This window comes from Somniosus microcephalus, chromosome 13 (assembly GCF_052327205.1).
Source record: "Somniosus microcephalus isolate GS21.2 chromosome 13, FLI_Smic_1.0, whole genome shotgun sequence".
NCBI classification, from domain to species: domain Eukaryota; kingdom Metazoa; phylum Chordata; class Chondrichthyes; order Squaliformes; family Somniosidae; genus Somniosus; species Somniosus microcephalus.
The window spans coordinates 5580868-5605884 of NC_140999.1; the positions used below are offsets into that span (position 1 = coordinate 5580868).

General features: G+C 49.4%; 1 protein-coding gene across 1 annotated transcript in view; it reads right to left on the bottom strand.

Moving 5' to 3' along the window:
* Positions 1-1429: 1429 nt before the first annotated feature.
* Positions 1430-25017, bottom strand: part of LOC147108003 (uncharacterized) — a 39234-nt gene continuing 15646 nt past the window's right edge. The window contains exons 5-11 of the mRNA XM_086005981.1: positions 23538-23643; positions 22326-22377; positions 18271-18608; positions 9580-9676; positions 6988-7099; positions 5555-5662; positions 1430-1559 (exon numbers count right to left, since the gene is read on the bottom strand). Of these exons, the coding sequence (XP_085862107.1) occupies positions 5557-5662; positions 6988-7099; positions 9580-9676; positions 18271-18608; positions 22326-22377; positions 23538-23643 (811 nt within the window). The 3' untranslated portion in view covers positions 1430-1559; positions 5555-5556. The remainder of the gene's footprint in view (positions 1560-5554; positions 5663-6987; positions 7100-9579; positions 9677-18270; positions 18609-22325; positions 22378-23537; positions 23644-25017) is intronic.

Genomic DNA, 25017 nt, shown 5'->3' on the forward strand with positions numbered 1-25017 from the left:
TCCTCTAACTCATATTCTACAACTTTGGCCCTTGTTGCTCAACACCCTGTTGGCTTTGTTGATTACTCCTCTGCATTGGTTGGACATGTTTAGCCTTGAATCTATTAAGACTCTTCTGTTTCAGCTTCACCCTTCGCTATTCCAGCACCATTCATGCGTGGCATTGGGGATGGGCGCGTGGTCTGAAATGCGCATGTGCGTTTTTGAAAAGCGCCGTTGTCAATCCCAGCACCATCTCTGGGACCATTGTATATACTGGATGGAATTCTATGACATGGCTCCTCCAGAACTGTGTGCAGGAAATTGCTAAACTAATGATTTGGCCAACAAAAAGGTATAGTGTGAGGGACCAGGGTATAGTGTGAGGAACCAGGGTATAGTGTGAGGGACCAGGGTATAGTGTGAGGGACCAGGGTATAGTGTGAGGGACCAGGGTATAGTGTGAGGGACCAGGGTATAGTGTGAGGGACCAGGGTATAGTGTGAGGGACCAGGGTATAGTGTGAGGGACCAGGGTTTAGTGTGAGGGACCAGGGTATAGTGTGAGGGACCAGGGTATAGTGTGAGGGACCAGGGTATAGTGTGAGGGACCAGGGTATAGTGTGAGGGACCAGGGTATAGTGTGAGGGACCAGGGTATAGTGTGAGGGACCAGGGTATAGTGTGAGGGACCAGGGTATAGCGTGAGGGACCATGGTATAGCGTGAGGGACCAGGGTATAGCGTGAGGGACCAGGGTATAGTGTGAGGGACCAGGGTATAGTGTGAGGGACCAGGGTATAGTGTGAGGGACCAGGGTATAGTGTGAGGGACCAGGGTATAGTGTGAGGGACCAGGGTATAGTGTGAGGGACCAGGGTATAGTGTGAGCGACCAGGGTATAGTGTGAGGGTCCAGGGTATAGTGTGAGGGACCAGGGTATAGTGTGAGGGACCAGGGTATAGTGTGAGGGACCAGGGTATAGTGTGAGCAACCAGGGTATAGTGTGAGGGTCCAGGGTATAGTGTGAGGGACCAGGGTATAGTGTGAGGGACCAGGGTATAGTGTGAGCGACCAGGGTATAGTGTGAGCGACCAGGGAATAGTGTGAGGGACCAGGGTATAGTGTGAGCGACCAGGGTATAGTGTGAGGGTCCAGGGTATAGTGTGAGGGACCAGGGTATAGTGTGAGGGACCAGGGTATAGTGTGAGGGACCAGGGTATAGTGTGAGGGACCAGGGTATAGTGTGAGCAACCAGGGTATAGTGTGAGGGTCCAGGGTATAGTGTGAGCGACCAGGGTATAGTGTGAGGGACCAGGGTATAGTGTGAGGGACCAGGGAATAGTGTGAGGGACCAGGGTATAGTGTGAGGGACCAGAGTATAGTGTGAGGGACCAGGGGATAGTGTGAGCGATCAGGGTTTTATATTCTGAGCCTTACTCTGCCTTATGGAGCTGATAATTCGCCTTGGGTGACAGTGCAATAGCGAATCAAAATCTTTTTTTAAATGTGATTTTTATTGTAAAAAACTGGTAATGGAGCAAAGTCATTGTTCGTTGTTGAAATCCAGTCTGTGTGCCGATCCTAAAAAAATAAAACAAAGAGCTTTTAAATCACAGAATCTCACAGCACAGGAGGAGGCCATTCGGCCCATCGTGCCTGTGCCGGCTCTTTCAAAGAGCTCTCCAATTAGCCCCATTCCTCCGGCTCTTTCCCCCTAGCCCTGCAATTTTCTTTTCTCCTTCAAGTATCTATCCAATTCCCCTTTGAAAGTTACCAGTGAATCTGCTTCCACTGTCCTTTCAGGCAGCGCATTCCATAGTGACAGAATATGCAGGACTTTTGAAAGCAAAATATGTATACTGAATAAATTGCACAGCGTCTGCACATGACCGGGATCCAAGATTGTGAACTGGGGAAGGCCAATTATCCACCAGTTTTTGACCACTTGAGGGATCTTCACCAGACATCCACTGTACCAGGGATGGGACAATTATCTGGGCTGGAGGGCCACTTAACAAGTCTTGGTGAGCTGTTGAGGACCGCACGCCAATGTTCCCCCGAAGGCGCCCGGCCGCGGACCAATCGCGAGGTCCCGTCCTGGCCGCTCACCAGCTCCTGCCGCTGGAAGAGATACTGCGCACGAAAAAAAAAGTCAGAGGGAACGTTGCCGCACACATGAACCACAGCTACCATGAAAATTTGTTCTGGTATTTGTTGCATAAAGAACTCTGACTTGAATCAGTCATTCATGAAAGAAAGACTTATGAAATAATACAGAGCGGCCTGCGGGTGGCGCTGTCCAGGGAGAGTATAAATACTCGGGCAGGGGCCCAGCTTGCGCAGGACATTCTTAACAGGAACTAGTGAAGGACACAACTAGACCTCCATGTTGTAAAACAGTTGATTAAAGCTTTGTTTAACGCTTAGACCAAGTGTCTAGTAGTTTTCTTATGTCAAACCCTTCATGTCATTTCCACATTTAATAAAAATAACAACACTTATTAACAGGCCAACGAACATGATGCAGGTTCACGAGTCACATTGAAAAGTGCTCAGTCTGTTTATTCCAAAAGGTCTCAATTCGTTCTTACAGTGGAAAATGAGAGATCGACTCTGCTTCCACAGGCAATTATAACCATGGTGTAAGGCACAATTGAGGATAAAATCATTGATACAGCCTTTAAAAATTGCCCATGAAAGTGCTACTTTGCAGCTTTTGAAACCTCGCTGAGAAATAATCAGGTGACTCAGAAAATAATTTAATCCACAAATTGCGCCCCAGGTCAGCCATCAAATTGGGCTTGTTCATTGTCAACGTGCGATCGCTCCTGAGAAAAGCCAAGGCGCCGATAGAGTTTGCGGACTTTCACTTGAGAAATGGCCACAAGTGGAATGACTTGGCGAGCCTGGTACCGCCTCCCAGGCTGAATTTTGCCCACCACTGCACTGCACCCACCTGACCTTCCGCGGCCACGTACGCGCCCGGGTGGCCCTGGAGATGGAGCACATGGTGTTCGCCGGCACACTCGAGGCCTTCCGCGACCGGCGGGCGCCGCAGGAACTGGAGTGCATCATCACCCCCGGCAACCAAATTTCAATTTACAGGAGCTTCTTTTTTATCCGGCACCGACGGGACCGGCGTGGTGTTGGTTGATCAAAAAGTCACGGTGGCATAGTGGTTAGCACTGTTGCCTCACAGCGCCAGGGACCCGGGTTCGAATCCGGCCTCGGGTGACTGTCTGTGTGGAGTTTGCACATTCTCCCCGTGTTTGCATGCGTTTTCTCCGGGTGCTCCAGTTTCCTCCCACAGTCCAAAGATGTGCGGGTTAGGATGATTGGCTATGATAAATTGACCCTTAGTGTTAGGGGGATTAAATACGTGGGGTTACGGGGATAGGGTGGGATATGTGTTGGTGTAGGGGTTACCGGGATCGGGTGGGATATGTGTCGGTGCAGGCTCGATGGGCCGAAATGGCCTCTATCTGCACTGTGGGGTTTCTGTGATTCTGTGATCTGGATTACAGAGCGGTATAGTAAAAGGTACGAGAGCTCCGTACACAGCAACAGGTGCAGGAGCCCCGGTTACACGGCACTTGTGCAGGAGCCCCGGTTACACGGCCACAGATCCAGGAACCCCGGTTACACGGCCACAGATCCAGGAACCCCGGTTACACGGCCACAGATCCAGGAACCCCGGTTACACGGCCACAGATCCAGGAACCCCGGTTACACAGCCACTAATATATAGTAAAACTTACCTGAACCTACTGCTGAATTTTGTCGGTTAAGAGAGATTTCCGGATAGTTAGGTGTCGGTTAAAAGGGAGTTTCCTGTAATTTGTTAAGTTTCATTTAATGTTTTATTAGTTACGGTATTTTTGTTATGGGTTGCTCAAAAAAAGAGTACACCCACCTGATGTACCGAGGGTGCAACCAATGGGCGGGGCTCACTCCCCAGTGTTTCAATGGGAAGATGTATTACGCAGTGTGGTCAGAATGATACTAGGGCTACAGAATGATACCGGGGCTAAAAGGGTTAAATTCCGAGGACAGGTTACACAGACTGGGCTTGTATTCCCTCGAGTTTAGAAGATTAAGGGGTGATCTAATCGAGGTGTTTAAGGTGACTAAAGGATTCGATCGGGTCGAGAGAGAGAAACTATTTCCTCTGGTGGGGGGAGTCCAGAACAAGGGGCAGAACCTTAAAATTAGAGCCAGGCCGTTCAGGGGTGATGTCAGGAAGCACTTCTTCACACAAAGGGTGGTGGAAATCTGGAACGCTCTCCCCCCAAAAGCTGTTGAGGCTGGGGGTCAATTGAAAATTTCAAAACGGAGATTGATAGATTTTTGTTGGGTAAAAGTGTTAAGGGATTCAGAACCAAGGCGGGTAGATGGAGTTAAGATACAGATCAGCCATGATCTAATTGCATGGCGGAACAGGTCTAGAGGCTGAATGGCCTCCCCCTGTTCCGATGCAACAGGCTCGAGAGGCTGAATGACCTTCTCCTGTTCTGATATTCCTATGGTACTGAGCCACACAGATCAGGAAGGTCCTAGGTTTGATCCCTGCTCTACATTGCATTAACTGATCAGGATGTGGGCATCGCTAGCTAAGAAAATTATTTATTGTCCATTCCTAGTTGCCCTTGAGAAGGTGGTGAGCCATCTTCTTGAACCGCTGCAGTCCGTGTGGTGAAGGTGCTCCCACAGTGCTGTTAGGGAGGGTTCCAGGATTTTGACCCAGCAACGATGAAGGATCGGCGATATACTTCTAAGTCAGGATGGTGTGTGACTCGGAGGGGAACTTGGAGGTGGTGGTGTCCCCATGTGTCTGCTGCCCTTGTCCTTCTAGGTGGTCGAAGTTGCAGGTTTGGGAGGTGCAGCTGAAGAAGCTTTGGCGAGTTGCTGCAGTGCATCTTGTAGATGGTATACACTGCATCCACGGTACGCCGGTGGTGGAGGGAGTGAATGTTTAAGGTGGTGGATGGGGTGTCAATCAAGCGGGGTGCTTTGTCCTGGATGGTGTCGAGCTTCTTGAGTGTTGTTGAAGCTGCGCTCATCCAGGCAAGTGGAGAGTATTCCATCACACTCCTGACTTGTGCCTTGTAGATGGTGGAAAGGCTTTGGGGAGAGGAGGTGAGACACTCACCACAGAATACCCAGCCTCTGACCTACGATGGTGGATCTGTATTTAAAGTGGCCAGATTCTTTAAGGCTACAAAGACTAACATCGTCTGAGAAGCAGAGTCTAATTGCTGTTAATCCTGAGATCAATTCGAATGATTGCAGTAAATCCTGAGGTCAACCAGAGTCTAATTGCTGTAAATCCTGAGGTCAATCAGAGTCTAATTGCTGTAAATCCTGAGGTCAATCAGAGTTCAATTGCTGTTTGGGGAGGGAAGTTTGCAGATCAGCAGGAGCTCTTAAATTTCAGGCTCCAGGTCAGGTAAAGAGTAGCAAGAAATGACTCTTTCTTATGGTTTTGACTCTAATACGATACTTGAAGTTTAATGGAGGATCAAAATGTTCGATAGTTATTCTTAGAAAGATAAATGAATGACTATAGTGACACTTACCTCTAACCGTACAGTAAACTTTGACACAATAGAGCAAGAACAATCCAGAAGATGTAGGGCCCGTGCATTGTACTCGCGTGGCCATGCAGTTGTGCTTGACATCTTTCTCTGTAAAAAAAGTAAATAAATAAAATTACTTTAGAAAAGTTTGGCGAGATGTGCAGAGTGTGAGTTTAAGAAGAAGACACAAAGGGGAAAAGGAAGAACAACAGCAAGTCTCGAGTGAGAATAGGAGAAATCGTTTCCCATAGATCGGCGGACATGCCACTAGAAGTAGCTGGGATTATGTAATTAAGTTGATCGGAAGGAGTTGGCTATATACCCAATTAAGAACAGGGTTGTACATATAGTGACATATAGGACCACTGGGGTTTACCTGGCCAGTGTCTGGGAAATCTATCTCATGATATCTCTGGCTAATTGTTCCCCAGGCCATAGAATCTTACAGCACAGAAGGAGGCCATTCGGCCCATCGTGCCTGTGCCAGCTCTTTGAAAGAGCTCTCCAATTAGTCCCACTCCCCCCTGCTCTTTCCCCACAGCCCTGCAAATTTTCCTTTTCAAGTATTTATCCAATTCCCTTTTGAAAGTTACTATTGAATCTGCTTCCACCGCCCTTTCAGGAGGTGCTTTCCAACTCTCTCTCTCTCTTAAATTGGCATTCAGACCATACTACCTTCCTGGACAGTCCATTCTGCACATTCATCAAACTCTCTGTAAACGAGTTAAATCAGAATTATCTTTTCACCCTCCCTCTTCTACATTTAAGACTATGCCCTCTTGTAGGATCGGTGACATTGTTAAATATATTGCTCTTTATGTTGTCTATAACCTTGAATCCATGCCTTTGTTACCTCTAGACTCGACGATTCCAACACTCTCCGGGCCGGCCTCCCACATTCCACCCTCCGTAAACTTCAACTCATCCGAAGCTCTGCTGCCCCGTGTCCTAACTCGCACCGAGTCCCGTTCGCCCATCGCCCCCTGTGCTCGCTGACCTACATTGGCTGCCGGTCCGGCAACGCCTCGATTTTAAAATTCTCATCTTTGTTTTCAAATCCCTCCATGGCCTCGGCCCCTCCCTATCTCTGTAACCTCCTCCAGCCCCACAACCCCCCGAGATCTCTGCGCTCCTCCAATTCTGGCCTCTTGCGCATCCCCCGATTTTAATCGCTCCACCATTGGTGGCCGTGCCTTCAGCTGCCGAGGTCCCAAGCTCTGGAATTCCCTCCCTAAACCTCTCCGCCTCTCTCTCCTTCTTTAACACGCTCCTTAAAACCTGCCTCTTTGACCAAGCCTTTGGTCACCTGTCCTAATATCTCCTTATGTGGCTCGGTGTCAAATTTTATTTAATAACACTCTGTGAAGCACCTTGGGACGTTTTACTATGTTAAGGGCGCTATATAAATGCAAGTTGTTGTTGTTGTCACTCACCTGCCCTGCTGACACTGGCGCAACCTGTTCTCCTCCCTCTGCAGCTTATCGTTGGTTGCGGCCACGTTCCTTTCACATTCGGTGAATTGCTCTTGCCATTTCTGCACTGCAGCTAATCAGCACAAACATCTCCGTTAAAATGACGATAAGAAAGACAAGTAAAGAAATTGGCCGACTTTCACCTCTGGGACACGGGATCACATCCAAACTAGACAATGGGATGAAAATCTTCTCCCTGTTGGCTCTATGGGGGCTATGTGAAATGGGGTTGCCTGTTTCATCTCAGTTTTTGGTAGCTGTGGTCACGGAAGATACAACAGGCCTTAAATTGGCAAACTCTTTCAGCGACTTTATGAGGAAAGATCTCATGCAAATATCAATGTCAGACTGGTGCAGCCGGGGGCACTTTTTAGGTTGGGGTTGAAGCATGTTTGATGGGACAGTGTAGAGGGAGCTTTACTCTGTATCTAACCCGTGCTGTACCTGCCCTGGGAGTGTTTGATGGGACAGTGTAGAGGGAGCTTTACTCTGTATCTAACCCGTGCTGTACCTGCCCTGGGAGTGTTTGATGGGGCAGTGTAGAGGGAGCTTTACTCTGTATCTAACCCGTGCTGTACCTGCCCTGGGAGTGTTTGATGGGGCAGTGTAGAGAGAGCTTTACTCTGTATCTAACCCGTGCTGTACCCGCCCTGGGAGTGTTTGATGGGACAGTGTAGAGGGAGCTTTACTCTGTATCTAACCCGTGCTGTACCTGCCCTGGGAGTGTTTGATGGGACAGTGTAGAGGGAGCTTTACTCTGTATCTAACCCATGCTGCACCTGCCCTGGGAGTGTTTGATGGGACAGTGTAGAGGGAGCTTTACTCTGTATCTAACCCGTGCTGTACCCGCCCTGGGAGTGATTGATGGGACAGTGTAGAGGGAGCTTTACTCTGTATCTAACCCATGCTGTACCTGCCCTGGGAGTGTTTGATGGGACAGTGTAGAGGGAGCTTTACTCTGTATCTAACCCATGCTGTACCTGCCCTGGGAGTGTTTGATGGGACAGTGTAGAGGGAGCTTTATTCTGTATCTAACCCGTGCTGTACCTGCCCTGGGAGTGTTTGATGGGACAGTGTAGAGGGAGCTTTACTCTGTATCTAACCCGTGCTGTACCTGCCCTGGGAGTGTTTGATGGGACAGTGTAGAGGGAGCTTTACTCTGTATCTAACCCGTGCTGTACCTGCCCTGGGAGTGTTTGATGGGACAGTGTAGAGGGAGCTTTACTCTGTATCTAACCCGTGCTGTACCTGCCCTGGGAGTGTTTGATGGGACAGTGTAGAGGGAGCTTTACTCTGCATCTAACCCGTGCTGTACCTGCCCTGGGAGTGTTTGATGGGACAGTGTAGAGGGAGCTTTACTCTGTATCTAACCCGTGCTATACCTGCCCTGGGAGTGTTTGGTGTTGTGACCGAGTGCCTGATATAAGCAGTATCCTATTTTCTGGCTCTCACATACTTAAATCAATGCTCAAATCTTGTTGCTGTAGCTCATAAGTGTAAAGATGAACCAAACCGAGGAGCATTCCAAGTCCAAGTCCAATTCTTGCGCAAGCCAAGAGGTTGAAGTAGAAACTACAGAGATGTTGGTGCGTGGTGCTAAGGAATGATGGTAGCCAAGACAACAATGAATCGTTAGGGAGAATTCTGTTTATTATCGGATGTGACAAAGGAGGTCCCTGGAAACCGATCAGGAGAGGGCACGCTGGCTGAACTGTCAAGTTTTCTGTTTAGAAACTCGGGAAATTATAAGAGGCAAGGTTTTTACGATTGTCCTGGTGGAACTCCCGAGACTCAGAGACACTTTCTCAGTGAGAAAATTCCTCAAATTAAAGAAGGAACTTTCAAAATTTCTCCGAACCGAAATAAAAAGAACTTGCATTTATACAGCACCTTTCACGATCGCCGGACATCCCAAAGTGCTTTACAGCCAATGAAGTACTTTTTGAAGTGTGCTCGCTGTTGTAATGTAGGAAACGCAGCAGCCAATTTGTGCACAGCAAGCTCCCACAAACAGCAAGGTGATAATGACCAGATCACCTGTATCAGTGATGTTGGTTGAGGGATAAATATTGGCCCAGGACACCGGGGAGAACTCCCCCTGCTCTTCTTCCAACAGTGTCCGTGCGATCTTTTACATCCAACTGAAAGGGCAGATGGGACGTCAGTTTAACGTCTCATCTGAAAGACGGCACCCCCGACAGTGCAGCGCTCCCTCAGCACTGCACTGGGATGTGTCGGCCTGGATTATCTGGGGTGTCTCTGGAGTATGGCCTTGAACCCACGACCTTCTGACTCGGAGGTGTGGGTGCTGCCCACTGAGCCACGGCTGACATGGCTACTCACGGGCACCCCGCGGGGGGTCAATGACTAGTAATCGGATGTGAACCTGGGATGAACTTTGAGCCGCTGGTGGGGAGGCAGGGGGTAAGCTCGTGTTCCAACAGGTGACACCACGATTCCTCGGCACTTGTGTCCAGGAGATTGCTTCTCCTGATCGGTTTCCCGCGAACATCCCCGGACAGGAGCGATTGCGGAATAATGAACAGCACTAACCTTCCAGTTGCTGTTGTTTATTGGCCAGGTTGGCGTTGAGGAGATCGAGCTCTTTCACTTTCTGCTCCAATGCCACAATATTCTCACTTTGGCGAGCCTGAAAAAAACATATTTATCTCAGGTTTTTTGTGAATTTTTGTGCTTATCAAGGTGAGGGATGTTAGGGGTGAGAGATAGAACACTTTCTCAATTTGGGCACTCAGTATTAGCACCAAAGCACTTAGGTACCGCACGGGTTAGATACAGAATAAAGCTCCCTCTACACTGTCCCATCAAACACTCCCAGGGCAGGTACAGCACGGGTTAGATACAGAGTAAAGCTCCCTCTATACTGTCCCATCAAACACTCCCAGGGCAGGTACAGCACGGGTTAGACACAGAATAAAGCTCCCTCTACACTGTCCGATCAAACACTCCCAGGGCAGGTACAGCACGGGTTAGATACAGAGTAAAGCTCCCTCTACACTGTCCCATCAAACACTCCCAGGGCAGGTACAGCACAGGTTAGATACAGAGTAAAGCTCCCTCTACACTGTCCCATCAAACACTCCCAGGGCAGGTACAGCACGGGTTAGATACAGAGTAAAGCTCCCTCTACACTGTCCCATCAAACACTCCCAGGGCAGGCACAGCACGGGTTAGATAGAGTAACGCTCCCTCTACACTGTCCCATCAAACACTGCCAGGACAGGTACAGCACGGGTTAGATACAGAGTAAAGCTCCCACTAAACTGTCCCATCAAACACTCCCAGGGCAGGCACAGCACGGGTTAGATACAGAGTAAAGCTCCCTCTACACTGTCCCATCAAACACTCCCAGGGCAGGTACAGCACAGGTTAGATACAGAGTAAAGCTCCCTCTACACTGTCCCATCAAACACTCCCAGGGCAGGTACAGCACGGGTTAGATACAGAGTAAAGCTCCCTCTACACTGTCCCATCAAACACTCCCAGGGCAGGTACAGCACGGGTTAGACACAGAGTAAAGCTCCCTCTACACTGTCCCATCAAACACTCCCAGGGCAGGTACAGCACGGGTTAGATACAGAGTAAAGCTCCCTCTACACTGTCCCATCAAACACTCCCAGGGCAGGTACAGCACAGGTTAGATACAGAGTAAAGCTCCCTCTACACTGTCCCATCAAACACTCCCAGGGCAGGTACAGCACGGGTTAGATACAGAGTAAAGCTCCCTCTACACTGTCCCATCAAACACTGCCAGGGCAGGTACAGCACGGGTTAGATACAGAGTAAAGCTCCCACTAAACTGTCCCATCAAACACTCCCAGGGCAGGCACAGCACGGGTTAGATACAGAGTAAAGCTCCCTCTACACTGTCCCATCAAACACTGCCAGGACAGGTACAGCACGGGTTAGATACAGAGTAAAGCTCCCACTAAACTGTCCCATCAAACACTCCCAGGGCAGGCACAGCACGGGTTAGATACAGAGTAAAGCTCCCTCTACACTGTCCCATCAAACACTCCCAGGGCAGGCACAGCATGGGTTAGATACAGAGTAAAGCTCCCTCTACACTGTCCCATCAAACACTCCCAGGGCAGGCACAGCACGGGTTATATACAGAGTAAAGCTCCCTCTACACTGTCCCATGAAACACTCCCAGGGCAGGTACAGCACGGGTTAGATACAGAGTAAAGCTCCCTCTACACTGTCCCATCAAACACTCCCAGGGCAGGTACAGCACGGGGTAGATACAGAGTAAAGCTCCCTCTACACTGTCCCATCAAACACTCCCAGGGCAGGTACAGCACGGGTTAGATACAGAGTAAAGCTCCCTCTACACTGTCCCATCAAACACTCCCAGGGCAGGTACAGCACGGGTTAGATACAGAGTAAAGCTCCCTTTACACTGTCCCATCAAACACTCCCAGGGCAGGTACAGCACGGGTTAGAGACAGAATCCAGTTTTGTAAATAATCCATGTTTCCCTTGCCGGAGGGACAGAAAACGGTTTAATCGGGGCCCGAGAATTTAGATTTATTTTTTGTTTTATATGCTGCAAAGCGCAAAATGAAAGTAGCAGTGTGGTTAAAATATTTCACCCTAAACGGAACCTGGCTGCTGCTGTCTGCCTACCAGTGCGACACGTCATTCTGCGGTTGTGTGGCTTTTTGTTTTTAAAGTTTGTAACGTGAGCTTGTGTTAATGAACTGCTGCCATGATACTGAACTAATATAAAAGAATAAGATTGTACACGGGTGTGAGATGGAGAGGAGGCGGCAATTCAGTATAATTTATAGCCTTTCCCTTCAGATGAGACATTAAACTGAGGCCCCGTCTGCTCTCTCAGGTGGACGTAAAAGATCCCGTGACACTCTTTCGAAGAAGAGTAGGGGAGTTCTCCCCGGTGTCCTGGGGCCAATATTTATCCCTCAACCAACATAACAAAAAAAATTATCTGGTCATTATCACATTGCTGTTTGTGGGAGCTTGCTGTGTGCAAATTGGCTCCCGAGTTTCCTACATTACAACAATGACTACACTTCAAAAAGTACTTCATTGGCTGTAAAGCGCTTTGAGACGTGAAAGGCGCTATAGAAATGCAAGTCTTTCTTCTTCCTCACTGGGGATGCATAGAATTACCTTTTGAGTGTACAGCTCAGAAACAGGCCATTCGGCCCAACTGGTCTGTGCCGGTGTTTCTGCTCCACACGAGCCTCCTCCCACCCCTCTTCATCTCACCCCATCAGTGTATCCTTCTATTTCTTTCTTCCTCATGTGTTTATCTAACTTCCCCTTAAATGTATTAATACTATTCACCTCAACCACTTCCTGTGGTAGCGAATTCCACATTCTCACCACTCTCTGGGGAAAGAAGTTTCTCCTGAATTCTCAATTGGATTTATTAGTGATTACCTTATATTGATGGCCCCTAGTTCTGGTCGCCCCCACAAGTGGAAATGTCTTCTCTACGTCTACCCTATCGGACCCCTTCATGATCTTAAAGACCTCTATCAGGTCACCCCTCAGCCTTCTGTTTTAGAGAAAGGAGCCCAGCCCACATGTTCCCAACCCACTGGGATTGGCCTGGACTCTCCAGGAATTCAAGATTAATCTCTGGGACAGGGCCGCCAGCAAAACCCTAGAAGGTAAATCATAGGCCATTAAAAAAAAACGGTGTTTTAAAACTTGAGCCCTTGTGTTTATTCGTTAGAAAAATATTGGAAATTGGGATAAAAAAAGGCTGTTTGACAGAGTCAAGAATCACCCAATCGGGTAATGAAGAGCCTGTTTGTTTTCCGATTGGCCGTGGGGAAGGCGGGGCTCCGCGAGGATGGGCGTGTCAGGCGACCAATAGCGGGAGAGTGGGGCGGTGGGAGGTCATGTGATGAAACCTGCAGGAATACGCCCAACCAGAGTTGGCGACCCGCGTCCTCATGCAGCTTTTTAAAGGCACCAACCAACGTGGCGCTGAGCTACACAGATCATGAAATTCCCAGGCTTGATCGCCCCACCGCGCCCCCCCTTCCCCCGCCCCAGTCAGTGCTGAGTTGACAGCTGAGACACTGTTATTAGCCTGAGTTAACCCTGTGCTGCGGAGGGCAATACAAAATAAAATCAACCTGGGGTTCCCTGCTCCTGATCTTTACCCAGGGACCTCTGCTGAAAAGAGCATGCGGATGTGTGTTGGACCGGATTGGCGCTCGGTTGCGAGGGCATCCATGGTCGAATGGCCCACCGACATTTGCTGTATAGGCTTGCCCATGGAGAATGGCCACTTGTGATCGCGAGTTACTGAAGGGGGCGGCTGGCAGCCATGGAGAGTGTAGCGCAGCAAGGAGCCAGCTCCCTACAGAGAGGTCAGGGGGGTGGGGGGAGGAATGGCGGGGCAATGAGGTGGGGAGGGGGGCATGTAGGTTTAGTTCTACCTGCCTCCCCTTTGCTTCATTGTTATCCCGAAGCTCTGTGTACGATTGGGTGGTTTGTATTAACTATGTGGCCTGAAGGAGAGTAAATGTGACCACGTGCTCGGAGGTAAAATTTCCCCCTAACACCGGGGCTTAAAGGGTTAAATTAAAAGGACAACTTGCACAAACTTATGTTCTATTCCCATGTGTTTATAAGGTTGAGGGGTGATCGACTCAAGGCACTTAAAATGATTAAGCAATTTGATTGGTGCAGTACCCACAACACTCAAGAAGCTCGACACCATCCAGGACAAAGCAGCCCGCTTGATCGGCACCCCATCCACCACCTTAAACATTCACTCCCTCCACCACCGGCGCACCGTGGCTGCAGTGTGTACCATCTACAAGATGCACTGCAGCAACTCGCCAAGGCTTCTTCGGAAGCACCTCCCAAACCCGCGACCTCTTCCACCTCGAAGGACAAGGGCAGCAGGCGCATGGGAACACCACCACCTCCAAGTTCCCCTCCAAGTCACACACCATCCTGACTTGCACATATCTCGGCCGATCCTTCATTGTCGCTGGGTCAAAATCCTGGAACTCCCTCCCTAACAGCACTGTGGGAGCACCTTCACCACACGGACTGCAGCGGTTCAAGAAGGCGGCTCACCACCACCTTCTCAAGGGCAATTAGGGATGGGCAATAAATGCCGGCCTTGCCAGCGACGCCCACAATCCCGAGAATGAATTTTTTTAAAAAGATAGAGAAAAACTATTTCCTCTGGTGGAGGGAGTCCAGAACAAGGGGGCAGAACCTTAAAATTAGAGCCAGGCCATTCAGGGGTGATGTCAGGAAGCACTTCTTCACACAAAGGGTGGTGGAAATCTGGAACTCTCCCCCCCAAAAAGGCTGTGGATGCTGAAGGTCAATTGGAGCTTTCAAGACTGAGATCGGTAGATTTTTGTTGGTTGAGGGTATTAAGGGATTATGGAGCAAAGGCGGGGGTGGATGGAGTTGAGGTGCAGATCAGCCATGAACTCATTGAATGGTGGGACAGGCTCGAGGGGCTGAACGGCCTCCTCCTGTCCTGCGAGATCGTCCCAATCTCCCGCCGGAACTTTGGTCGCTTGTGCCATCTCTCCGGGCTTTACACCGATCTTCCACCGAAGTTACGACTGGGAATTGAGAGAACCGCCTCCCGTGGAAATTTCACCCCTAGGTGTCAGCACGCAGATACCACCCGGGAGACTGAACAACACTGGGGTCGGCGTTACTTCCTGTGTGGCTTTCATTTTTCTTGGGTGTTAAAACCTCTTATAAATATTCATTTTGAGTTATTTCCATATCTTTTCTGTGGCTCAGTGGGTAGCACTCTCGTCTCTGAGTCAGAAGGTTGTGGGTTCAAGGCCCACTCTAGAGGCTTGAGCAGGCAATCTAAGCTGACACTCCCAGTGCAGTGCTGAGGGAGTGCTGCACTGTCGGAGGTGCTGTCTGTCAAATGAGATGTTAAACCGGGGCCCCATCTGCTCTCTCAGGTGGATGTAAAAGATCTCACGGCCACTATTTAGGAGAGTTCTCCCCGGTGTCCCAGCCAATATTTATCCCTCAATCAACATCACAAAAAAAAGATTATTTGGTCATTATCATTTTGCTGTTTGTGGGAGCTTGCTGTGCGCAAATTGGCTGCCGTGTTTCCCACATTACAACAGTGACTCCACTTCAAAAAGTACTTCATTGGCTGTGAAGCACTTTGGGACGTCCTGAGGTGGTGACAGGCGCTGGAGAAATGCAAGTTCTTTGTTTATATTTTTGGTTTGGGGAAGTTTTGAAAGTTCCTTCTTTAATTTGGGGAACCATCCAGCTGAGGAAATGGCTCTGAGTCTCGGGATTTCCACCAGGGCGTCATTAAAAACCTCGCTGAGTTTCTGAGCAGACCAGCCAGTGTTCCGTCTCCCGATCGGTTCCCAGCGAGCGACCCCCTGATAGAAGCCCCCACATTGGGGGGGGGAGGGGCGGTCAGCGGGTGAGGATGGAATGTGATGGGCTTGGATCGGAATCTCCCTCCAATTACTGGGGCTGACATTGAGGGCCCCCCCCCCCCGCCGGGCTCTCGTGCTAGTGGCGGTAGCGGTCTGAAAATGGCGTTGGGCAGCTTACCGCCATGTTTACGTTGGTGCTCTGGCTGCTGCCATCTTGGGTGGGGTCCTGAGATGAGGGCCCGACTGTTCCAAGCGGGAGGCTGTTTGTAAACGTGCCAATTGGTGGGGGGCAAGAGACATACATTGGACCCCGATTGGGTTTTTGAAGTGCCAAGAGGGACGTGGGAGTCCTTGTACACGAATCACAGGAAGTTAACGTGCAGGTACAGCCAGCAATTAGGAAGGCAAATGGTATGTTGGCCTTTATTGCAAGGGGGTTGGAGTATAAGAGTGAGGAATTATTGCTGCAGTTGTACAGGGCTGTGGTGAGACCACACCTGGAGTACTGGGCACAGTTTTGGTCTCCTTATCTGAGGAAGGGTATACTTGCCTTGGAGGCAGTGCAACGAAGGTTCACTAGATTGATTCCTGGGGTGAGAGGGTTGTCCTATGAGGAGAGATTGTGTAGAATGGGCCGATACTCTCTGGAGTTTAGAAGAATGAGAGGTGATCTCATTGAAACATACAAGATTCTGAGGGGGATTGACAGGGTAGATGCTGAGAGGCTGTTTCCCCCTGGCTGGAGAGTCTAGAACTAGGGGGCACAGTCTCAGGATAACGGGTTGGCCAGTTAGGACTGAGATGAGGAGGAATTTCCTTTGTTCACTGTTCGGTGTCCCACATGGAACCACCGGATGACCATCAGGAGTGGGATCTGTTGGACTGCTTTCACATTTGATGTAGTTTGGTCACCTTCAGTAACAGAGTGTGTGCTTGCACCTACAGTTGTAACAATGCAAGAGCCGGTCTTTGCTGAGACGCCACACTCACAGTTCAAGTATGAGTGCCACGATACAGGGATTGGCTCACACGCATATACCATTTTTACCTTCGATCATTACATTCCATGTATATTATCAATAAATCGCAGTGAAGCAAAGAGACAGCAGAACATGGACTCTGCAAGGTTTACTTCGCCCACTGCAAATCCTCTCCAATTATCCTATTATCCTGGTTACGTTGCATTAATTAACTCATTCCCATTCTCCAGGGGCACAGGTGATCAAACAGACAATCTTGAATGCTTACTTTAGATAGTGCACCATCCTCTTTGCCTGCACAGATGCTCGTACCTTGCAGAGCAGCGCTTACAAACCCCACCTTTGCACTCATCTCCGGAGGTTAACCCATCGCACCCTGGTCCCGCAGGCAGCACCGGACATTCAGGTACTCGGGTGGTGTGGGCTCTCCTTCCCACAGGAACTAAGGCTGATTTTTTTTTTAACCCACTCCCTAACTTCTGGAGCATGGAATTCAATTACAGTATCATGTTGCCCCTGTCTTAACCGAGGCTGAGATGAGATAAGTCAGCACAGAGCGGGGAATGAACTTGGGACTTTCCAGTGTTATGTTGCTTAGAATGGCACCATGTCAATGAAGCAGTCCACACGGTGATTTATGTATTTTTTTTTTCTATTCATTCTCAGGATACGGACATTACTGGCATGACTGGCATTTATTGCCCATCCCTAGTTGCCCTCGAGAAGGTGGCGGTGAGCCGCCTTCTTGAACCGCTGCAGTCCGTGTGATGAAGGTACTCCCACAGTGCTGTTAGGGAGGGAGTTCCAGGACTTTGACCCAGCGACAATGAAGTAACGGCCGATATATGTCCAAGTCAGGATGGTGTGTGACTTGGAGGGGAACTTGAAGGTGGTGGTGTTCCCATGCACCTGCTGGCCTTGTCCTTCTAGGTGGTAGAGGTCCCGGGTTTGGGAGGTGCTGTCGAAGAAGCCTTGGCGAGTTGCTGCAGTACATCTTGTAGATGGTACACACTGCAGCCACGGTGCGCCGGTGGTGGAGGGAGTGAATGTTTAAGGGGTTGGATGGGGTGCCAATCAAGTGGGCTGCTTTGTCCTGGATGGTGTCAAGCTTCTTGAGTATTGTTGGAGCTGCACTCGTCCAGGCAAGTGGAGAGTATTCCATCACACTCCTGACTTGTGCCTTGTAGATGGTGGAAAGTTTTTGGGGAGTCAGGAGGTGAGACACTCGCCGCAGAATACCCAGCCTCTGACCTGCTCTTGTAGGCACAGTGTTTATGTGGCTGGTCGTTAGGTTTCTGGTCAATGGTGACCCCCCCAGGATGTTGATGGTGCCTTGCACAAGTTGTACATCTTTTGCACAACTGAGTGTCTTGCTGGGCCACTTCAGAGGGGCAACTAAGAGTCAGCCACGTTGGTGTGGGACTGGAGTCACATGATAAACCCAGACTGGGTAAGGACAGTCTTTCCCTAAAGGGACATTAGTGAACCAGTTGGGTTTTTAACGACAATCTGACAGCTTCATGGTCACTTTTTACTGATAACAAGCTTTTTACTTCCAGCTTTTAAAAAAAAACTGAATTTGAATTCTCAAACGGCCGTTTTGAACTCGCGTTCTCTGGATTACAGGTCCGGAGTAACATAACCATGACACTACTGTACCCATGTTACGTACTTCCAGACAAAATTAAAAAGATTTGATATATTACGAAGCCTCCGAGTTTTACTAAAAAAATGGCAACACTTTATTTTTTAATAACAAGTATCATCGCTAAAAGGTTTCCTAATCCCCAAACGTGACAAAGCTTGCTTTGGCTACATTTACTGTCGATACTGCCCGAGCTCTCGATGGTTTTACTACTCACCAATCGATCCTGCCAGTCCTTTAATGAGGATTGTGTCTCCGCTAGTATCTGCATGTTCTTATCCAGCAGAGAGGTGTTGTTTTGAAGTTTCTGTCTACACTCGGTCAGCTTACGGACGGGGTCTGTGTTCATCACAATGAACGCCGCACACACAGCCACCACTGCAATCATGAACAGTGGCAAAACCATCCATTTTAAAGTGTAACAGCATTTTTTAGGGAAAGCCGTCTTGCTGTCACACTTCATCTTCAAAGACTGGCACTGTCTGATGCAGGCAAGGCGAAACACTACAGCCGACTCAGCACTAGCAGGCCAGCAGCAGCTGTGTCGCAATATTTCTACTCAACAGAAAATTGCTTCACTTTATCATCAGATATGTTTAAATTCCCTGCCGCTGGCCCGCCTCCCACCCCCCCCCATTTACTGGAAATCACATGATTCAAATCATTTCAAGTATTGGCAACAGGCCAGCTGTTCCTGAGTTTCAATCCTTAGCTTAGTTTCACTTCATGTTATTTTAGGAAAGTCACTTGTGGATAAATCCATCGAACTTCCTCATCTTCTCAATATCCTTCTCATCGCATTCTCCCCATATCCCTCAACCCCACCGACCCACCTTCTCCCCATATCCCCAACTCCACCAACCCGCTTAATCCCCATATCCCCAACCCCACCTACCCACCTTTTCCCCATATCCCCCAACCCCACCTACCCACCTTCTCCCCATATCCCTCAACCCCACCTACCCACATTCTTCCCATATCCCCAAACCCACCGACCCACCTTCTCCCCATATCCCCCAACCCCACCTACCCACCTTCTCCCCATATCCACCAACCCCACCTTCTCCCCATATCCCTCAACCCCACCTACCCACCTTCTCCCCATATCCCTCAACCCCACCTACCCACCTTCTCCCCATATCCCCCAACCCCACCTACCCACCTTTTCCCCATATCCCCCAACCCCACCTACCCACCTTCTCCCCATATCCCTCAACCCCACCTACCCACATTCTTCCCATATCCCCAAACCCACCGACCCACCTTCTCCCCATATCCCCCAACCCCACCTACCCACCTTCTCCCCATATCCACCAACCCCACCTTCTCCCCATATCCCTCAACCCCACCTACCCACCTTCTCCCCATATCCCCCAACCCCACCTACCCACCTTCTCCCCATAGCCCCCAACCCCACTCCTCCCCATATCCCCAACCCTACTGACCCAACTCCTCCCCATATCCCCAACCCTACTGACCCAACTCCTCCCCATATCCCCAACCCCACTGACCCAACTCCTCCCCAACCGACCTGCCTAATCCCCCTATCCCCAAACCCCACCTTCTCCCCATATCCCCCAACCCCACTGACCCACCTTCTCACCACACCCCTCAGTCCCACCTGCTGAATGACCTCCTCCTGTTCCTATGTTCCTGAGTGCAGGAGATGCAACACCTGCCCTTTCACCTCCAACCTCCCCATCGTCTAGGGTCCCAAACACTCCTTTCAGGGGAAACAGAGATTTACTTGTCGTACTTCTCCCAATTTAATATACTGTAATCGCTGCTTACGATGCGGTCTCCTCTACATTGGGGAGACCAAACGCAGATTGGGTGACAGCTTTGCGGAACTCCTCCATTCAGTCAGCAAGCGTGACCCCAAGTTTCCCACTGCTTGCCATTTTAATTCTCCGCCCCACTCCCACTCTGACCTCTCCCTCCTACACTGCTCCAACGAAGCTCAATGCAAGCTCGAGGAACAGCACCTCATCTTTCGGTTCGGCACTTCACAACCTTCCGGCCTCAACATTTGAGTTCAAAAACTTCAGATCATAACCACCGCTCCCATTTTCTTAGACAGCAGGTGCTGGTAATGATTCTGTTGTCGCCATTTACACCTCCTCTGGACACACCTTTTGTTTCTTCACTTGTCCCATTACCACCCCATTTCGCCTCGCACCATTTTCCCTTTTCTCGTTTAATCTCTCCTGCAATCCACTCTATCACAGACCTTCCTTTTGTTTTTTTTCCTTCCCTTACCCCAGTTTTCCCAGGCTCTGTGCCTACTTGTAAACTGTTAAACCTCTAACATTTTCCAGTTCTGACGAAAGGTCACCGACCTGAAACGTTGACCCTGTTTCTCTCTCCTCTGATGCTGCCGGACCTGCTGAGTCTTTCCAGCATTTTCTCTTTTCACTTCCCTCTTTCGGTTACTTGTTCCCGCATTAAACCCCCGATTCTGACCATACCCACCCGGCGAGATCAGGACCTGTTGGAGGTGGATGTTCGATTCACTCCCCACCCAATTCTACGCTCGATTGACTTCAATAGAGCTGAGAATCGGGCGGGGCATAAATTGGGCTCCTGACCCAATTGTGCCCCGGTTTTAATTATTTGTGTTGATTCACGTTGAACGACATCTGCCATCTGCTGGCCCACTTCCGATAAGTTTTCTGAGACTATCTACACTGTCCTCTTATTTTCCCATTGAAACAGAACCTGAGTGTGAAAGATTATCGAAAGCTCAATTTCCCCACCTCCGATGGTTCATTTGTAAAATGCACGGCTCAGAGTGATGCTGGGTCGTGCAGAGTAGGACGGCCCCGGGCTCAATCCACGGGCTGTGCCGAGGTAGCTGATCTCAGCCACCACAGCAGTGAGGGTCCTACATAGAGACCCCAGGACGAAGGAGGGGGCTAAATCAGCCGGATTTCCCACTGTGGCCTGCTGATCGAGAACCCCCCTTAGCAGATCCTGCACAAGTGAAGGTTCAGTGAGGGCACGACTTAGATTTGAGTGATACCCCCTGCCCCTACCGAGGGTGGAAGACCCTCCTGACACTCACTGTCTAGAGTCACACATGAGGAATGGCTACCTAGGCAAGGTCCTCGAGGCTGGAATCTAATCGAGGGGTTCATATATAGAATAACAGATACCCGGGAGTGTTACAGGCTGGAATCTAATCGAGGGGTTCGGGGGGTTTATATATAGAATAACAGATACCCGGGAGTGTGTTACAGGCTGGAATCTAATCGAGGGGTTTGGAGGGTTTATGTATAGAATAACAGATACCTGGGAGTGAGTTACAAGCTGGAATCTAATTGAGGGATTCGGGGTGGTTTATATATAGAATAACGGATACCCGGGAGTGAGTTACACGCTGGAATCTAATCGAGGAGTTCGGGCGGTTTATATATAGAATAACAGATACCCGGGAGTGAGTTACAGGCTGGAATCTAATCGAGGGGTTTGGGGGGTTTATATATAGAATAACAGATACCCGGGAGTGTGTTACAGGCTGGAATCTAATCGAGGGGTTCGGGGGGTTTATATACAGAATAGCAGATACCTGGGAGTGAGTTACAGACTGGAATCTAATCGAGGGGTTCGGGGGTTTTATATACAAAATAGCAGATACCCGGGAGTGAGTTACAGGCTGGAATCTAATCGAGGGGTTCGGGTGGTTTATATATAGAGTAACAGATACCCGGGAGTGAGTTACAGACTGGAATCTAATCGAGGGGTTCGGGGGGTTTATATACAGAATAGCAGATACCTGGGAGTGAGTTACAGGCTGGAATCTAATCGAGGGGTTCGGGTGGTTTATATATAGAATAACAGATACCCGGGAGTGAGTTACAGGCTGGAATCTAATCGAGGGGTTTGGGGTGGTTTATATATAGAATAGCAGATACCCGGGAGTGAGTTACAGGCTGGAATCTAATCGAGGGGTTCGGGGGGTTTATATATAGAATAACAGATACCCGGGAATGAGTTACAGGCTGGAATCTAATCGAGGGGTTCAGGGTGGTTTATATATAGAATAACAGATACCCGGGAGTGAGTTACAGGCTGGAATCTAATCGAGGGGTTCGGGTGGTTTATATATAGAATAACAGATACCCGGGAGTGAGTTACAGGCTGGAATCTAATCGAGGGGTTCGGGTGGTTTATATATAGAATAACAGATACCCGGGAATGAGTTACAGGCTGGATTCTAATCGAGGGTTTCCGATGATCTATGCATGAGGTTTAATTCGCTCCCTCGCTCACTGAATGTGTGAATCAGAAAGTTGGGCATGTACTGTGCATTGTTTCCCAAAAGCTTAAAAATGAATGGTCAGAAAATTGTAGACCTGGGTTTCTGTCACTTGCTGCCGGTAGTGAGTCAGTAGCGTGAAGCTGGAATGTTCCCCCCTGTAGTGACAGACGTCAATGTCTGTGTCACGTGCTCTGCTCCAATCAGGATGGGGTTCGGAATGACTGCAATTTCTTCTGGAGGTCAGTGGAAGCAACAAAATCTCTCCACTTCATACGAGAGTTGTTTTTTTTACCGTTATATGGTATTGCAAATATGTACAGAAGTGGTTTATTAAAAATACAGACACAAATTAACTTGGTGTTCTGTTAGTTAGTCTCTGAATAAGTATAAACTGCCATAGAATTAAACAGCACAGGAGGAGGCCATTCGGCCCATCGTGCCTGTGCCGGCTTTGGAACTGTGGAACTAGACTGTGGGAGGAGATTAAACGGGTGGGTAGAGTCCATGATAGGGTAGAGTGTCCATGGGCCGTGGGAGGAGTGGGACTGATGTAGAGTGGCCTTTTCACATTCTGTGTCTCGTACGTCCATGTTTACTCCAGGGCAAGCTTCACTATCACTGTTACTTAAACCAGCTAGGTTGGAAACCGCACCGTGCTACAGATCTGTGTCCACCAGCCCCAACACCACTTCTTCGAAAGAAAGCCTTCAGTCTGTTAATATGAAGACACTGCGGGACACGACGGGGAGAGTGACAACCTGCTGGCAACCAAGTGAATCTGGGCTTTGGTGAGAGGCCACCACAGCGATTCCATCTCTCGACAATCTTTCAGCTGTAAAGGACAAGGATCTTGCTTTCCATTTGCATCACAGAGAAGCTCGTTTGCATTATTTTTCCTTTGAGGATGGCTATTCAGAGACTAGAAGAGAATGTTGCTCCCTACAATCACAGTCAGCCTCATTCCCTTCGCACAGGAGCATTTGCTTCATCTCTACGTGTTGAGGGCTTCTCGTCATCATGCCAGGTCTTTGGAGGAGTCCTGTACAACACAAGGGAAAGGTTTGAGAATGTTTATTTTCCTTTCCCCAAGTTCATCCACCCCCCACCCCAACACCCCGTCCCGTTCTCCCCCCACAGCCTGGCCCCCCCACCCACCCCCCTTTCCTCATGTCATGTTGGGTACCAATCCACAGATTCTTCTGTTTTGGTTCAACTTACCATTAACTGCATTGATAGCACGACCCAAAACCCAGGCAATAACCGTAAACACAAAGCAAAAAGGTCAACAGACTGTCATTCTTATGTTTGTTGCGTGGCGTACATTCGTCTCTGTCAGAAGATAAAGTCAGAATTAATTTCCAATATTAAGAATGATTGGAATGTAAAGCACAAAATGAGAAAAGGTCATTAGACCATCAGCCCATGGACACTCTACCCTGTCATGGACTCCACCCACCCATTTAATCTCCTCCCACAGCCCATGTACACTCTCCCCTATCATGGACTCTACCCACCCATTTAATCTCCTCCCACAGCCCATGTACACTCTCCCCTATCATGGACTCTACCCACCCATTTAATCTCCTCCCACAGCCCCTGTACACTCTCCGCTATCGTGGACTCTACCCACCCATTTAATCTCCTCCCACAGCCTCTGGACACTCTCCCATATCATGGACTCTACCCACCCATTTAATCTCCTCCCACGGCCCATGGACACTCTCCCCTATCATGGACTCTACCCACCCATTTAATCTCCTCCCACAGCCCATGTACACTCTCCCCTATCATGGACTCTACCCACCCATTTAATCTCCTCCCACGGCCCATGTACACTCTCCCCTATCATGGACTCTACCCACCCATTTAATCTCCTCCCACAGCCCCTGTACACTCTCCGCTATCATGGACTCTACCCACCCATTTAATCTCCTCCCACAGCCTCTGGACACTCTTCCCCTATCATGGACTCTACCCACCCATTTAATCTCCTCCCACAGCCTCTGGACACTCTCCCATATCATGGACTCTACCCACCCATTTAATCTCCTCCCACAGCCCCTGTACACTCTCCGCTATCATGGACTCTACCCACCCATTTAATCTCCTCCCACAGCCTCTGGACACTCTTCCCCTATCAAGGACTCCACCCACCCATTTACTCTCCTCCCACAGCCCCTGTACACTCTCCGCTATCATGGACTCTACCCACCCATTTAATCTCCTCCCACAGCCCATGGGCACTCTCCCCTATCAAGGACTCTACCCACCCATTTAATCTCCTCCCACAGCCCATGTACACACTACCCTATCATGGACTCTACCCACCCATTTAATCTCCTCCCACAGCCCATGGACACTCTCCCCTATCATGGACTCTACCCACCCATTTAATCTCCTCCCACAGCCCATGTACACTCTCCCCTATCATGGACTCTACCCACCCATTTAATCTCCTCCCACAGCCCATGTACACTCTCCCCTATCATGGACTCTACCCACCCATTTAATCTCCTCCCACAGCCCATGTACACTCTCCCCTATCATGGACTCTACCCACCCATTTAATCTCCTCCCACAGGCCATGTACACTCTCCCCCATCATGGACTCTACCCACCCATTTAATCTCCTCCCACAGCCCATGTACACACTACCCTATCATGGACTCTACCCACCCATTTAATCTCCTCCCACAGCCCATG